Here is a 17,991-nt window from a genome sequence, read left to right on the forward strand (position 1 = left end):
GTTGGCACTTATTCCTAATGTGTGGAATGTGGGGGCGATATACACCGTCTATTTATTGTCCCTGTCTATGAATGGCTTACTGTTGAAAATTGCACTAAAACGGACGATCCTATCCACATCGATGGCAGCCTTCAAATTGATGTGAACGTGAACCGACGGTCTGGATTGTCCCTTAAGTTTGGCTGTCAACCAAGAGTGCGGATTAGCCGTTACAGCTAAGTGGGTGTTACCGTAACCGTGTGGGGCAACCTTGAAGTGTTTTTTTTTTTTTGTATATCTACGCCGTCCATCTGTTTTTACATCTCATTTTAGGATGCGATCCAAATTATAAGAAGATCCATATCTCAGGTGGGCCACACCAATAGCAACAGTGATGTATAGCCATTAAAAACTTTTTATGGGCCAAAATAGTTTTGAATCAATATAATATTTCTATTTTCCATTCATCCAAATCTTATTGACATTATCAACTGGTTGGATTGCAAATAAATAATACAAAAACCTTATTACGTGCCCTCTGGATTTTTTAATGGTGAAGCACTCAATTAACACTGTTTCTTGTGGTGTGTTCCACCTGAAACTTGGATCTGCATAATTTTTCATACCCCACCCTAAAATGGGCTGGAAAAACGGATGGACGGTGTTGATATACAACAGATGATCAAGATGGGCCCTACGGTAGGGGTAACACCCACTAAGCTGTTACCTACGTAACACCTAATTTGCCTCCGTCAACGGATTGGCTACGCCCCCTGCCACCAGATTGGCTGGTGGTCGGTGCTCTGTGGGGTCCACTATGATGTATGTGTCTCGTCCACGCCGTCCATCTATTTTTCTAGATCATTTTATGGTGTGAGACCAAATATGAGGTATATCCCAATCTCAAGTGGATCACATTACAGGAAATAGTGTTGAATGAACATCGACCATTAAAAACTTTTTGGGCATAAAAGTTTTGGATCAAGCTGATATTTACTTTTTTCCCTTCATCTAATCAATAGATAGGACGTCAAATAAACAGCACGGTGGGCCTTAGGAGGATTTTAATGGTGGATATCCAATCACTATTGTTTTCCTGTGGTGTGGTCTACCTGAGACTTATATCCCTCTCATTTTTTGGGATCAAGCCCTAAAATGATCTACAAATGGATGAAACACATACATCATGGTGGGCCCACAGAGAACCGACCACCAGCCACCGGGCTGATGGCAGGGGGAGTAGCCAATCCGTTTCCTCAACCAAGGGCCATCTATGGACAGGATGCATTAGCTGGACGGTCTGGATCCGAAGCTTGCCACCCAATATTCGCCTGTCAATGGGTAGCTTTCGACTTTCAAATTGGTACTAAATTCCCAACATATGGAAGCTGGGCCAGTGGATCTACACCGTCCAATTATTCCTCCATGTCAATGGATGGCTTACTGCTGAAAATTGCACTAAATGGATGACCTTATCCACGTGGATAACGGTCTTCAAATCGACGTCTGAGTGAAAATGGATTTAACAGGAGAAACTGATGTACAGGACTGTCTGTTCAGTTCGGTTTTCAACCATGGGCCATGTACATCCAGGATCCACGAGCTGGACGGTGTGGATCCGAACTTGCCACCTGCCACGTGTCAGCAGTGAGCAACCAGAGAGAGTAGGCCTACCTGTCAATAACATTACCAAGGATACATTCAAAAAACGGCGGGAATGTATATAACTACCTGATCAAATATGGCCGTTGGAATTGCTAGTGTAGCAAGTGCATTCGGCGAATCTACAATCCCTGAGATCCTTCCTTCGCATGGGCAGCACGATAACAGCAGATACATCTGACAATATCAACCGTCGGATCTTTCTGTTAGATTGTCCATTTCTATAATTTACTGAGATTCAGGAAAAAAGTTCAAAAAAAAAAAAAAAAAAAGGAAAAGAGAAATGATGGACCTGTTCTTTGGAGTATCCGAACTTGTAGAGATAGTCAATGGCGTTGAGAACAGCCCGTTTGTATGCAACACTTGCATCGAGATAGTGCTGCCTGCCACTCTCGTCCACACTAATGCCTTCGAAGACTAGCCACTCAGAGAACCTTGGCTCGACGGGGCCTATCTCGAAGATTGGGTTTACATGGAGGGGAGTGGGGCCCATCGGGGTTAGGTATTCCTTCATTCCGCCTCGTATGATGTCACACCTGGGAAAAAAAATTAAGAGAGAAATTAGGGATGATTTGGCAGCTTGTATTTGATATGCAATGTCAACTATCATGGAATTCATGTGAATTAGAATTACTAGTTATGTTTGGCTGCCTATAATTGAAATCCATTGGAATCTGGCAATTCGGTAATCAAATTTACTAAATTATATTTGACAACTTGTATTTGGAAAAGAAAGATAGTGACCTGCGAATTGGTGGTAATTAGAATCCATGTGAAATGAAATCACATATATTTGCTATGATTTCAAAAAAGTACCTTTTCGTATGTTTGATGTGAATTGGATTCCAACACATCAAATACACTAGTCCCAAATGCACCAATTACTACCAATTCATATCTATTCATGTTCCAAAATAACCCCTTAGTTACATGAAATCGTATTGATTAAGAAGAGAAGTTCCTTGTATGGAAGTATGGAACTTTGTTTGGTATAGTTGGAAAACCCATGGAACATTGATAAACTAGAATGTTGAATGAGAAATTCGATTACTAAGCATAGTCTGTACGCTGTACATAAGCGTGTGTGGTGATTGGGACCGTTGATTTTGTGATCCATCATATCCATGCACCATACTAATTTTGTAATCATAGAAAACTTATGATGGGCTGTCCTGAGTCAACTTAACCCATTGAATGTGGACCATTGACTTACTTCTTCCTATTTGGCTCATATTCTGAGCCATCTCATCTACACGAAGGTCAATCAGATCAACAGTCTTGATGGTAGTTATCCAACTCCCAAATTATAGCTGAATGTACTAGAACTAGACGCCTGGGATCGATCATAGAACAACAATGAAAGCCCACACCAGATTTGTAAGAAGGACACAATTCGGTACAATGGACTTTTATGGAGTTCTTAAGAGAGAAGGTTTCATCCATGGAGTCTTTGTAGACGACTTAAATCTTCGACCTATGGCAGGAATACAAATGGGGTGAATTTCATCCCAAATGGAGCTCAGGTTGAAGGAATTTGAATGCAGCAGCCTCCATCTGCCACTGTGGATGAAATCAGCCATAAGTAGGATATGGATTCTTAATTGGTCCCTCAAAAACTGCCAACGATATCTGCAGGTCATACCAGAACAGTGTATTCCAAGGTTTGAAATCGTTCTATTGCATAACATATCCTTCACCACCGATACCACTACGCATCGCCCCATATATCTCCGAATCGGGCTGTTTCAGACAGATATGGGGCCAGCAGTCCCATATCAATCATGGGGAATTCTGTTATGTGTCAGGCGATACTCACCGGTTTCGGACTATACATTAAATCTTGGAGTATTCCTGCCATTATCAATAATATACTTGACGTGAAAACAAAGTAGCATTTGAAGAGTTTCTACACATTTCTTTCCCAAACTACTCTGAAAACTAAGAAAACAACAACTCCTCCAAGAAACTGGTATCAAACTATAAAATCACTCTCATGCCAAAGGACAAGAATACTCATGCATGAGAAAGGTAATCACCAAGACTCAACTCAAGGTGGGGACAAAATTTCAAAACTATTCGCTGTGCATGAACCAACAAATGCTTTCTTTGGTGATTCATGGAGTATTACAGTAGCATTCCTCAAGCTCTGAATTGGCCTTGTTTTGTTGCATAATGCATTACAATTCTCAAGAGGAAGGAAGAGTGAAGAGAGATTTTTAAGGAAATTCCATATGGGTATTTTGGGGTGTTTCGTGATATATGTAGTACAGTTTTGATCCTACTCTAGTTTCATAGTTGGGTGGTTTTGATCCTAACAAAGAGGTTTGCTAGACTCACTTCTCAACCCTCTGCATGCAGCCACAAATGCCAAGCTTGCATGTTTGTTGGACATCCAACCATGTATTAGGTGGGGCCAACATTTACAGACCATTAGAGGGCCTTTCCTATTTTCATCTTTCTCAAAGCTTCTTTCACTTAAGATATTCTAACATTATGAGAGTATCTATGGACTCTGACATCATTTGAGTTTATGGTTCCTTCTATCCTTATGCTCTCAGAGTGATTATCATTTAACAAGTTTTGAAAATTATTTTTCCATCTTTCGTTGATCTCATTGTCTTCTACTAGTCCAATTACCACTCTTAATGCATTTAACATGATCTAAGTCCCTACTCTTCCTCTTTCTTATTTTTGGGAGTTTGAAGACATATTTCTCACCTTCTCTTGTTCCCATTCAATTGTAAAGATCATCATAACCCTTACATTTAGCCTCATTACTTTCTTAGCAATCTTTTTGGCATCTCTATAGTGTTCAAAAATTTCATCTTTTCTAGTCTCTTACTAGGGTTTGAGAACGTTTCTCATAAATAGCTTTTTGTACATCCTTATTCCACTGCCAAGTTTCCTTGTATAATTAGCTTTTTCCTCTAGATACTCCTAAAACATCTTTTGCCACTTTCCTAATGCACTTAGCCATCTCATTCCACATATCATTTACTTCTTTGACATTCAACTTTCCTTCTTCCATCAATTTATTTCCAAATAACATTGTTTTCTCTCTTTTTAAATTCTACCACCTATTTTTGGGACACCTATTAGTTTCACGCCCCTTGTTCCATCTCTTAATGTAAATATCCATAGCCATTAACCGGACTCTCGTTTGGTATAACCTTGTGATCAATACATATTGATCGTTCTATTTTCCCAAGCAAAGAAATCTATTTAGCTTGTATGTAATCCACTTTTGACCATTATTAATTGTCCCTCTCTCTTTTTAAAGTATGTATTTTCTAGAAATAAATTGTATGCCATATAGAAATCAAGGATAATGGACAATCAATGAGTTTACAAAGATAATGGATGGTCTAAACAGAATTGTGAGCTCTTTTAGGCCACCGTTATTTTCTTAAAAGTGTGATGTTCTTGATAGTTGAAAATCATGATCTTTATGCCAGATCATCTATATGTGCAAGATTGGCATGTGTGACTTTGTGTGGAACATGGTTTTTGGGGCTAGCAAATGTCATTTAACAAATTAAAGTAAACCATAAATGCGAATAACATTCAAGAAGGATAATAAATAGTGAGAAAAGACCCACAAGTACTCCCAAAAGTGAAAGAAAATCATGGGTCCAAAGGTTGTCGGCATGGTTAGATTAAGGATATGGTCCTTGATAGAGTGGAATTGCAGAATAGGATTCATGGAAGTGACCCCACTTGGTTGGAATAAGGCTTTGATGATGGTGATGGTGATGATGAAAGGTTAAAAGCCTGAACTCCATGCTCACTTGCAACCACTTCACATCCCTATGAATGAGATGTGATGGACTTGTTGAGGGTGTGTTTGGATGTGCTATGAAATTGAATTGGAATAACACTCTAATAAAGTGGAAATAAACAGATCAAAATTTCCTTAGCATTGATATTGCAAGTCTTAGCATTGAGATTGCAATTACTTGCAAGTTGGACCTGAAAGAACAAAGCTGCAAGTTGGAGGTTGCTTATTATTTCATCCTAGGAAACATAATTAGTTTTACCCATTGTCTCATAATTGAATGGATCTTTTTCTATTCAATTCCTAGTTGAACTGACGAAGGGGAGCACTGTTGGTTGCATACAAAAGTGATGGTCTGTGTCAAAAACTTGATTAAGTACTTGAAAAATCTGACAAGTGTAAACTTAATATATAGTGTTTATAATGCATAGGCATATAAATTTGCTGGATGCAGTATCACACGAGAACCATCTCTAAGGGAAGCAAAATTCCGGCTGCATTTGGTTGCACTATTGAATTGAATTGCAATAATTTGTGTGATAAAGTGGCCTTGGCCAAATTGCAATTACATTAGAATTCATATCAAGGAGCTAGGCTACAAATCAAAATTTTGTTACTTTCAGGTTGGACTTGAGAGGAATTCAGATGGAAATTCGCAGTCCTTGGGAAGGTAGTTGCAATTTGCTCACTTAGGCCTGGGTTTGGATGAACTGGGAATCATTGAATCCTGCTTACCAGCGAATGACTATTTTCTGATGTGTAAGAGTTCATAAATGTTGGTCATTGTCCACTGATCCAAGCCATCAACCTGATAAGATGCACAGTTGATGGAAGTTGGCTTGAAAACATTCAACAAGGGAAGTTCCTAACTCTTTGATCAACAGCCACGAAAAGATCGTTAAGGAGATGATTCACATTCAAAGTAGTTCAGTGATCAAAGCATTGGAATATTCCAATCTGGGAGATTTTCTTGATGTGCCCCATCCATAGCGAGGCCCATCAAATAAATGTTCTAGATAACTGAAACATGTTTCCCCATGTACAGAATCTTTTGAGAAGGCAAACAATATGTCTGCTGATGAATAGGACGCTGTAACTCCTATTGGATGCTCAAGTGAATGGAATGGGCAGAAGTTTATGATGTTTCCTAGTGGTGAGGAAGTAGCCACCAATTGCGGTTACATTTCTTGATGTCTGATTTGAAAGTGATGTAATTGCAATCTGGAGCCTCAACCCTCAGTAGGAATGCTAAGGAAGGAAACTAAAATTTAGTCAACTCCACTTTATCGGACTGAAAATCACAATTCAATTGGATAGTGCATCCAAATGCACAGCTAGTGATTTACCAGCAAAGTTTGCTTTCATAACGCAGTCCTTTAAAAACCAACATGGCCAAATGAGTGATGGAAGGAAATATACTTGAGTTCAAGGAATCCGCTCATCTCTATAGCTCCACAAAATGACACCTCGCCATCGCCCTGAGAAAAGTGCATATCACCCGTGCTAAAATTTGCTCCTTCTATAAACACTGGAAGGTATATTTTCGAACCCCTACTGAGATTCTTGATGTCGCAGTTCCCTCCATTCTCCCTCCCTGGGATTGTCCTTGCAGCCTCGTTTGCAATCCTTTCCCATTCTGGTGTGTCCGCTTTGATCTATAAAATGCAAGTTTATTGGATGCAGAAGAAGTTAAAAAAGAAAAACAAATGCAGGTGGAAGTTATCTGGACACATTAAAAACACGATCAATGAGCTTTAAAAAAAATAAAATTCAAATCTTAGAAGCTAACTGAGACGACTTGGCACCGGTCGCTGTGCTTCAGTGGTAGACTCTTTGGAGTTTCAACACGAGGTCACGGGTTCAAGCACCCCTTGTGGTGCGAGTGTGCGAGAGTGTGTGGGGTGGGTGTGCGTGTGTGGGGGCATGAGTGTGTGAGGGAGGGGTGAGAGTGTGTAAAAAAACAACTGAGATGACTTGATTTCCATGCTGGTGTTGTCAAGAATTTCAAATCAGAACTACAGCAGTAAATCTAAAGTGGTCTTACCATTATGATGTGAATGAATATCCAATTCTATTCATTGACATATAACGACTTAAGTTGGGAATTAAAAAGTACCATGTAGTGTTTGGATGTGGTTCCAAATAGCCAACAAGGTGCAATTTGAATTTGAGCACAGCAGAAAAGGCAACCCACATTGGCGTGCTTCCAGTTTGGGAATCGGGAACTTCCAAACATGCATTTAGATTTGAATTTGGAAAGGGAAAAACTTTGATACTCTGGCAAAGTGTGATAGATGATAAACAGGCACTTAGAAATTACTTAAAAATAGCATACATTGCATACAAGTAAGCCAAATCAAACTGTTCAAATTATGGTTTGCAGTTCAGATGTTTCATTAACCACTAATTATACTTACTTGATTACCTGACTATCAGGTTGGTGGACATTTATTGGACGGCTAAAATTGTAAAACATCCAATGATCTTATTTCAACAAACAAGTCTCCACAAATCAGAAATTAGGATTTTTCAAACACCTGATTTTGGGACTGTGACTCAGCAACAGGGGGGTCTCACAGTCAGTTCAATTCTGAGTGCCTGCCGATCAAGCATCATACGTTGCCTGAGTATAATATAACTCTCCATTCAGAAAATGTTTTTCGATCTACACTCAAAATGCACAGTAAATCAAGATTCTACCATAGGATGTATGTAAGAACACAAGGCACATGTATGAACTATTGTGCATGCAAATGAAAGAAAGAAAATTTGGTATTGTAAATCCATGCAAGAAGAGCTGCTATCTTTCTGTGATAGCTAGAATGTGCTCGGCATGCAATGTGCCCTACCATTCCAAGATGGCAGCCTTTGGTTGTTGGTAGGTTCGCCAATGGCCTTGAATGCAACACCTCACATAGCTTCAAAGTTCCATTGCCAGTTTCTTCTAGTTCTTTCTCTCTTTCATTCCATATTTTTAGAAGTTCCATTGATGGTGCAGTTCCGATTATTCCCGGGTGGGTTATTCCTGGAAATCTTACACCTGCAAAGCAAGTATTAGAACCTCAACAACAGTAACTCGCAAGATCCAATCAATGATAGAATTCATCGATCATGAATGTTTCTGGTGACATTTCCATTCTCTTTATTTGTGATATTATGCACATGAGAAAATTTTCATGAACATGATTGAAGGTTTTCTTCATGGTTCGCAGCCATTCATCAGGTGAGGCCTACTACGTGGGTCCACTCATTAAATAGGCCACATTTGTACATTGGATATGGACTGTTGATCCCTTTTTTTCACTCTAATCATCAAAATTTCTTGTACATGAGTGGCCCACCAGATACGTGGCCAGATTCCTACATGTGTTATTTTGAGGTAGACTTTTTTAGGCTTTGCTCAGGAAGTAGTCCAATTGAAAATATTAGTGAGGCATGTGATAAAGATGTACCTGGAATGTGAGGGGAGTAAGCATATATTCCTTCAAAATACCAAATGGCTTTGGTTGCACATGGGAAGTGGTCGGTCAAAAATCCACCACCATTTTCTCTGTCAAATGTTGCTGTGTAACCCCATTCATCTCCTGGAAGTGGACCCAAGTTGCAGATTTCAACTGAAAGAAGATCACCGGGCATTGCTGGGATCCCATCTTTGTCTGAAACTCTGATTGGCCCACTGAGATAATGCACCTGGGCAGCGTTGGACAGGACATTCTCATTTAGGATTCACATTGCGTAAAGAAAGATGGAACGCATGCCTTCTATGGCGAAGAGAAAGATGTAAAGGTTGAGTAATCCACAATAGAATCTCATTGTATTTATCATTCTAATAAAGTAGCAATACCAAACTGCAATTTTCTTGGCTCTGTATTGTAATTGTGAAACGTTAGTACAAGTTGAGGGCCACTTCCTCATTATTAATAATAGGAGACATGGTTGATTTTTCTCATTTCCTCTTGAGTGAATTGAAAATCAACAGTTGAACTCATTCATGCATCCAAACGCAGCATTGCAGTTTTGGGTCCTATAGAAATAAGGAATTCTTGTCAAGGTGCATTTGGTTGTACTAGGTATCATGAAATTTTATGATATTCTACACCAAATGAGGGTGAGTTTGGGTGCACCAATATAATGAAATTTCATGATTAATCTTTCATGATATTTGGTGCAACTAAATTCACCCTAAAGGTAGATTTATGGAAATTCTTGTTCAAGTAGGCCTAATCAAGGGCTGCACTGTGTCATTTTCAATGGCCAAAGATGTTATATGACTGATCTATGAAGTTCTCAGGAACATGGGTAACACTAATTGCAAACGTTAAAACTTGAATATTGAGATGTCTGACACTGACATTCATAAGAAATTTAGTATGCTTTAAATTAGAAATCAGAAATTCCAAGAAATAATGTTCTCTGAGTAGCTGATTGTGTAAAGAAGTCGGGTAATCTAACACACGTGCTACAAATGAGTACAAGATCCAACCCATCCATCAGGTTGTCTCACAGTCAGTATGCCTGTCCCAAAATTCACTCTCCTGATTCTAATAAAACAGAGGATTCAAGGATTCAAAGGAGACGTGTTGCACAAAACAAGCCTGTTTTTCATTCATGCAATGCGTTCGTCTGGTGTTCCACACCATGAAGAGGACGAGGGGAAAAAATCACGTGGGTCACGTGCTACACTGAACTTGATGGTTGGAAGTTTTTAGACCACGCAACAATTTCGTATATGTGTGGCTTACACCATCTGATGAGTTGATAGGAATGACTTTTAGGCCATCTACACTGGCCCACCAGGTGAACATCTTGGATATCCCATGCACAAATGGGCTACCAATGTGCTGCCATTTTTTGTAGAATCATGGCCATTACAAGTACCGATTAACTCGACAGATTTCGTGGGAAGGTTCTAAGCTGATATGAAGTTGAATCCCGCATGATAGTTTGTTAATTTAGATATCGATTATCCCATACATAATATTCAATTCCTAAATACATCATATGAAGATAACCCAAAACTCAAATGTTTCAGATCAGACCTCGTATCGAAAAAATCCAAATAATCTAGCTCTGGAGTGATCCCCTTATCTAGACATCCTTGACAACTTGAACATCGATTTTACTTCGTTATCTATGATCAGTAATTTGAATGATTGTCGACCATGGTTCAGAGACCCAGATGATCAATCCGATGGGCCTCACCTTGGATGGGCTTTACCCTGAAAATCTCCCTGATTGAAAGATCCTAGCCACCAGACCTTTCGCTTTTCTCATCGAATTTCTATCGTTTACATATGAATGGTCCGTCCACCATGGGCCCATCAAACTAACAGCCTGGATCACTGTCATGGGCCCCACTTGTACAAAATGAAGATTGGTAATCCTTGAAAGGGAATAGCCAATACAAATCAGCAGATCACTTACAACTGTTTGTTCTAGTCAATGCTGGGGGACTAAAAATATACTTACAGTAGAAAGATCGATTGATTTTATGTCCACTGCCAAATCATTATCTCCAATGCTACCACCAGTCCAATCTACTATTTCAATTCTAAAGATCTCTCCTGATCGAACGTCTGCGACCGCAGGTATGTGAGGATGCCAACGGTTGTGAAGTGGTAGCTTTTGTTCCCATGGCTTCTTCTTAAGGTCTATGGACACTACAACCTTAGGAGAATGAGGAGCCATGGCTGACCCAAATGAAGGATAGTGTGTAATTCTATCAAGTTCAGTGGAATCAATGGAAGAGAAGAAGACTGAAAGCACTACAATAAAGTATTTGTGGAGAAAGAGGAGTTAACATTGTTTTCTTCTAAAATGTCCAATTGGATTGTGTGGTGATATGGTTAGACATGTTTGGCTGGACAAAAAAGAAAAAAAGAAAAAAGAAGCATCCTGATAGGTACCGTATAGTGGACCCCACCTGTTTGGTGTGGACTGTTTTGGTTGTATTCATGTCAGTGTCTGACTGAATGAGATCATTGAGAGAAAAACTTTTTGTGGGCCACCAAAGTTTTGAATCAAGCTTATATTTGTGTGGTCCTTCATCCATCCAGGTCTTAAAAAAAAAAAAAAAAAAAAAAAAAACCTTATTAACATGTTGGATGGCAGATAAAAATTTCCATAGCCCCCAAGAAGTTTTTAATGGTGGGTATTTAATCACCACTGTTTCCTGTGGTGTGGTCAACCCGAGATTTGGATCTTCATCATTTTTCGGATTAAGAAATAAAATGAGATGTCAAAAAGAATGGATGGCGGATGTAAGGAACATACATCACAGTGGGCCCCACAGTCAAGGATCCACCGACCTGGGAAGACCAAAGCCGCTTCATTTAGGACGTCTTCCCAAAAATTTATATTTGGATGTATTTGGTTGCTCAAAATTCTTATCATGAAAATTTGTACTAAATTAGATTGATTAATTATGAAATATTATGATATCTAGTGCAACCAAACATAATCACGAAATACGAATGATATATATCAAATAGGTCTCGGGTCCAACCGGCTGGACCATATGTTACCATTCACCTAGATAACTTATAACTTGTTTTGTGCATGAAACATCCGTTCCTCCCAATAGGTTTTACCTATCGTTAAGGACTACCTATCAGTAAAAAACTGCCCACCCACTCATCAGGTGTGCCACAGTATAGCAGACAAATGTAAAATCATTGAAAAATAATAAAATACAAATATTGCCCACATGATGACTGGATAGGGCTTATTTTTGCACAGGGTGATAATCTTGATGGGCCCAATTCATTGGATAGCTTGGATGTTGCACACACATGGTAGGTTGGAAGTTATCATGCCCTGAAATGATCTAAAAAACAGATGAAAGTGGATATAAAATGCATATATCAAGGGGAAACCGTAAGGGCATCATGACCCTTTATTCCTCCCAATTAACAAAACATCATCCATCCAATACAACTCCCATGTATCACGATAAACATTGAGTCTGCTTACACAGGACCCCACTTGATCTATGTGTACAATGGATTGCCCATGGCCGAAATTTCTCCAACGTGGAGATCCTAACCATCCAACCGTTGAATCCAGATCTCAACCTACATATTTTTGGACATTCATTCGAGCTATGGATTGGACGGTTATGATCGCCCAAATAACTAATAGGACCTCCACATTTTCATAGCCTAAAACCAAAGTCATAAATAAATAAATAAATAAAAAGAAAGAAAATCCTTACAATGGAAAGATCAAAATGTTTGATGTCATGGGCAGGGTCACCCTGTCCAATACCACCTCCAGAAAAGTCCATCATCTCTACTCTAAACACCTCTCCAACACTCACATCTGCCACATGGGGTATCTCTGGGTGCCAACGGTTGTGAAGAGGCTGCTTCTGTTCCCATCCCCTCTTCTTCAGATCAACGGCCACTACCACTCTGGGACTCTGATGACTGCCCATGGCTACTCACCACACCATATGGATGGACACAGATTGAATTTTAAAGAGGTGAGCCATCATGCAAGCGTTTGAGTAGCTGTGGACTTGTTACTGGTGTTGCAAGTTGTTTGATGTTAGTGTTTTCAGCATTATTGGTACTGAGAAAAGAGCTGGATTATATGATAGGTGGTCCACATTTTCAGGAAATGGACACTGGTTTCCTATTCTGGCAAGTTTTGACCATTATCCTGTAATCTAGACGGTTTGTCTGTTGTGCTCCTTCGTATATGAACCATGTATTGAAAATCATCCGTGATAAACGGTTGAAGAGAGAAATATAATGATGATAATTATTCGACTGAAACAATTTCCTAAAATTAGACGATAGGATTTTTTAATGTGGAAGATTTTTGGAAAGTGGTTTATAAACAGTAAGATCGGATGGATCAAAGGTCTGGATCAGGAAACAATGGGAAGCACTTATATAAATGAAGATGGTGTGTATAGTTTGAAATGATGCTAGCCATGTGTATTATATAATTCCTAGGAAAATGTCATTATTTGTACACATCATATGATGTGAAATGGTATTAATCTATATTTTTATCAAATAATTCCTCATCGGTTAGAATTTTTAATGAGGAGGTTTTTGTTATGAAATCCACGTGGTATGCATGTAACATCCAACCTAGTAAGGTATGCATTAATGTACCACGGTGGTACCACGAACAAAATATCAGGTCCGCCAGATCATAAGATGGGCCACACATGCTTTTGTTTTTTCTAGTAATAATATTGGTTTGCATTAGTTGGATGGGTTGAATGCGAGAAATAAGCGAGATGGGTCCACAGCTTTTGACCTTGTACTGTGGGAAAGAAAAAGCAAAGCAAAGGGAGGCCGTACCGTAATTTCCCATCTTAGAAAGCACTGAAATATCACTTACTTGAGGAATTATTTGGTATCATCCAACTCTTCGGGTTATGAGGAATTATTTAGTAATATCCAATACTTCGAGGAGTTTTACCGTAAAAATCCATTTACCGCTTCATTGGGCTCGGGACCACTTTTCTACGTGCTTAGGGCCAGTGTGGTCCGCGGGATTTTTTATTAGATGGTATTGAATTGTAAATACCGTTTTAGCCTCACATGCAGATTTTTTTCACTCCTGGCTGTCAGCGTCACGAGCTTTGGAAAAGGAGCCTGTATCATCGCCTCTGGGAGGGTGATTTGGATATCAGGATTCCTCTCGGGCTATACCGTGTGCAAATCTGAGATGCGGCTCTGTTGTGTGCAAATCTCAAGAATGGGTGTGTTGACGTGGGCAAGTCCTGTGGATCCCACCAATATGTATGGGCTATATCCACACCATTTATCTATTTCTAGAGATTATTTTTTGTATGGCCTAAAATTCAGACACATTCAAAGTTCACGTGGACTATACAAAAAGCAATGGGGATTGAATGGGTACCATTATAAACTTACCGCAGATTAGATGGATGATGTGGTTATAAAGCATACGTCATGATGACTCGCAAAACTTAGTAAAGCCAATACCCTGCCAAAGCATTTCACAGGAAGTTCCCGTGCAAGGATGCTGGATGGGGCCCACCTAGATGTTTTTGAGAAATCCTTTCTGTCCGTACGTTTTCCAAACTCATTTTAGGATGTGTGGCAAAAAATTAGGTGTGTACAACACTAAAGTGGGATACACAAGAGGAAACAATGAATATTCATTGATCACCGTTGAAGCATTCTTATAATCATAAATTTTCTGTATTAGGATTTTTTTTTTTTGGAGTTTTCACTTCATCCCATTGGGAATAACCTTATAAACGGTCTGCATAATGTATAAACATCAAGGTGGAGCCTAAGAAAGTTTCAACGGTAGTAATTTCTTTCCCTTATTTTCTCTCTAGTGTGACTTACTTGAGTTTTATATCCACTTGATTCTTAGTCTCACGTTCTTAAATTCGATCAAAAAATGGATGTACGAAATCAATTTCTCACATACAATGCAGTGAGCCCCATCCAGCATTCTTGAGTAGGAACTTCCTGAGAAAGCCAGATTCGCGTCAAGCTAGGAAAGGGCGGGATTAGGATTGGCCACTCCCCCTGCCACCGGTCACGGGCTGGTGGTCGGTACTCCGTGGGCTTCACCATGATGTATGTGTTTCATTTATGTCATCCATCTATTTTTCTACATCATTTTATAGTATGAGACCAAAAATGTGGTATATCCCAATCTCAACTGGATCACATTACAGGAAAAAGTATTGAATGAACGTGGACCATTAAAAACTTTTTAAGGGCCATAAAAGTTTTGGATCAAACTGATATTTATTTTTTCCCTTTATCTGGGACCGTATGACTTAATAAACAGATTGGATGTCAAATAAACAATGGTGATTGACCATTAATGGGCCACACAAGTTTTGGATCAAGCTGATATTTGTTCTTCATCCAAACTTATGTGACCTTATCAATAGGTTGGATGGCAAATAAAATTTATAGAAACATTATGATGTAAAGCGGGTCGCGGACACTTTCATGGCCAAGATGTATCAGAAAAGGCCCGGTCGACGATAGAAGTGATCCGGACCGTCAGACCTTAGATTGGGCGTATCTCGCAATCCGAAATGAGTTATCTAATGTAAAATATATGATTTTGGGGTAGAACGAGCTACTTTAGCCAACCAACCCCGCTATGCCAGGTTGTGCAACCCGGAATTGCAAAAAACCCCTGGATCGACTGTCGTTTTCCTGTTTTAATTTCGTTTTTACTATAAATAGTAAGTTTTAGTTTGATTATAACTCTTCATCCGTCGGGCTTTAGGAGTTGCGCCCAACGTGAAAAGAGCTTAGAATAATTAGGAGAACGGTTTGGTGAAGTCAAATAGGACACTTACTATTTTTGGCCGAAAACCTTGCGCACTAGTAGACATCACGACCGTCTATAAATAGTAAGTTTACTATTTATAGTAAGTCACGGATTCTAGGAGTGTAGCTGTAGTTTGATTTTGATTTCTTTCCCATTGCTTGGTACCCCTATTTAAAGGGATGTGAACTCGTTTTTATGCATCAATTAATCAATTTCGAATTTGTTAGAATTTATTTCTATTTTCTGCTTTCTTTCCTCGTGGATTCGAGAAGTCTCTGTGAGGAGTCCAGAGAGCTCCGTGGATTCGGAGTAGTTATCCTCATCACGTTCATCCCTGCATCACATTATGGAGAGCCCTAGTAGTTTTTAATGATAGGTAGGGTTGTACACGAACTGGGCTAGCCCGGTTAACTAGCTCGACTCGGCCTGAAAAAAGCTAGACTCGGCCTGACCCGGAACTAAGTTCGGTCCAGGACGGGCCATTTTCTTTAGCTCGAAATTGAGTTCGGGCCGAGTTCGAACAGGTCCCAGTTCGGCCCGACTTGGTCCGAAACCCAACTCGACCTGGCCCGACTCGGCTTGACCCAACCCGACTCGGCCATATATATATATATATATATATATATATATATATATATATATCCTAAATCCTTACCCTAACCATTTGAGACAGAGAAGTGAGAACGTAGCCCGACCCTAAACCCTAAAACTCTCTATCTCTCTCTCTCTCTCTCTCTCTCTCTCTCTCTCTCTCTCTCTCTCTCTCTCTCTCTCTCTCTCTCTCTCTCTCTCTCTCTCTCTCTCTCTCAATCTCTCTCTTGACTTCTGGGATAGTTCACCGCTCATCTTTGAAGTGACAGTGACTCATCCACCTCACAGGTGTCATAGATTTACAGCAATCTAGGCCGTCCAAATCGTGGGTCCCTTTGTAGATGGAGCAGAGTCCAAAAATCACGTAAATTGGAAGGTCGTAACCATTTAAGTTTGACGATTAAAACATTTTAACCATTCATTTGATAGCCGCTGACTGGATAGCCTGGATAGTTTGACATGTTTCAAGTTATGCACCGTCCACAATGAGATGTATAACTTGAACGGCCTAGATTCACCCAAATACAAAAAGGAATTATAATGTCCTGACTAGTTAGATTTTTTGTGGAGTATATATTTCAACTATTTAAACCGTTGATCGAGGGCCTTGTAATGGGATGCGGATTACCTGCCAAAGCCTTTCCCATGAACTTGCTGTAAGGTCCGAAACTGGCCCAAACTTGGCCTGAACTTGCCCGATTGCTGACCGGGCTGAGTTCGGGCTGGACATGTTGGCCCGGTGACCGGGTTGGGTTTGGCTGGTGACCGAGCTGGGCCGGGTTAAGCCTAGTTCGACTCGGTTCGGTCCGATGTACACCCCTAATGGTAGGGTGTTCAATCACCACTCTTTCCTTATGGTACGATCCACCTGGGAATTGGATCTGCTTCATTTACCATTTCATGGGAAAATGGATGAATGGAGTGGACCCTATCTCATGACATGAACGGTGGTAAATCTTCTTAGTGTTCACACATGGCTTTGACCTATCATGATTAGATTAGATGGCATAAAAGATGTCAAGTGGCAACCATGTACATCACATGGTAAAGATGGATGTCAAAACCAAGAAACTAGAGGCATGTTGTATTGGGAAGCATTTTATGTAAGAGTAGCATAAAAAATAACTCTATAGGAAACATTAAATGTTAGAGGCTAATAAAAGCAGCTTTCTTCAAAGGCAAGAATCTATCAATGAAGACTCTTTAGTGAGACTTCCTATGCACGTTCCAAAGCTGAAAGAGTATCATACATCGTCGGTTAGAAATATGATTGTACACGTGGTGTAATTCAATGGGCTACATTTACATGGAGAAACAAGGAGATTTGTATGACCAACTATCCAAATATCTCACATTGGCGAATCATATGCAAAGTCATCGTATCTTTAAGTTTATAAAAGCAATACAAAAAGAAGAGCTCAAGGCCCTCGTCAATATAAATCAATCATTTCTCTTCAGCTCAATGATGCCTATCTATTCTTCTTCTCACATGGATTCTTATCCTTTCATTTCATTCTATTTTAGCTCTCCATCGCTCATTAGGACAACGCTGCTCATAGCATGGGGTCGTAGTGTTTTTTTATTCTTAGTTTATCTCTCTATCCTTCATCCATGGCATCCCACTAGATTTAAGGAGGATCACTCAGTTTCGAATGAAAGACTGCGAGACTTTTCTACTACATGTTAGGTGA

General features: G+C 39.7%; 1 protein-coding gene across 3 annotated transcripts in view; it reads right to left on the minus strand.

Moving 5' to 3' along the window:
- Positions 1–17,991, minus strand: part of LOC131218986 (uncharacterized) — a 34,116-nt gene that overhangs the window by 657 nt on the left and 15,468 nt on the right. The window contains exons 1-6 of one of the 3 annotated variants that reach the window (XM_058213921.1): positions 12,630–12,951; positions 8,869–9,106; positions 8,266–8,456; positions 6,836–7,071; positions 1,934–2,177; positions 1,711–1,818 (exon numbers count right to left, since the gene is read on the minus strand). In XM_058213921.1, the coding sequence (XP_058069904.1) occupies positions 1,711–1,818; positions 1,934–2,177; positions 6,836–7,071; positions 8,266–8,456; positions 8,869–9,106; positions 12,630–12,851 (1,239 nt within the window). In that variant the 5' untranslated portion in view covers positions 12,852–12,951. Of the gene's footprint in view, positions 1–1,710; positions 1,819–1,933; positions 2,178–6,835; positions 7,072–8,265; positions 8,457–8,868; positions 9,107–10,885; positions 11,190–12,629; positions 12,952–17,991 lie in introns of those variants that run through there. The other 2 variants (XM_058213923.1, XM_058213922.1) reach the window with 2 other exon arrangements.

The sequence above is a fragment of the Magnolia sinica genome, chromosome 11, assembly GCF_029962835.1.
Source record: "Magnolia sinica isolate HGM2019 chromosome 11, MsV1, whole genome shotgun sequence".
Taxonomy (NCBI): Eukaryota; Viridiplantae; Streptophyta; class Magnoliopsida; order Magnoliales; family Magnoliaceae; genus Magnolia; species Magnolia sinica.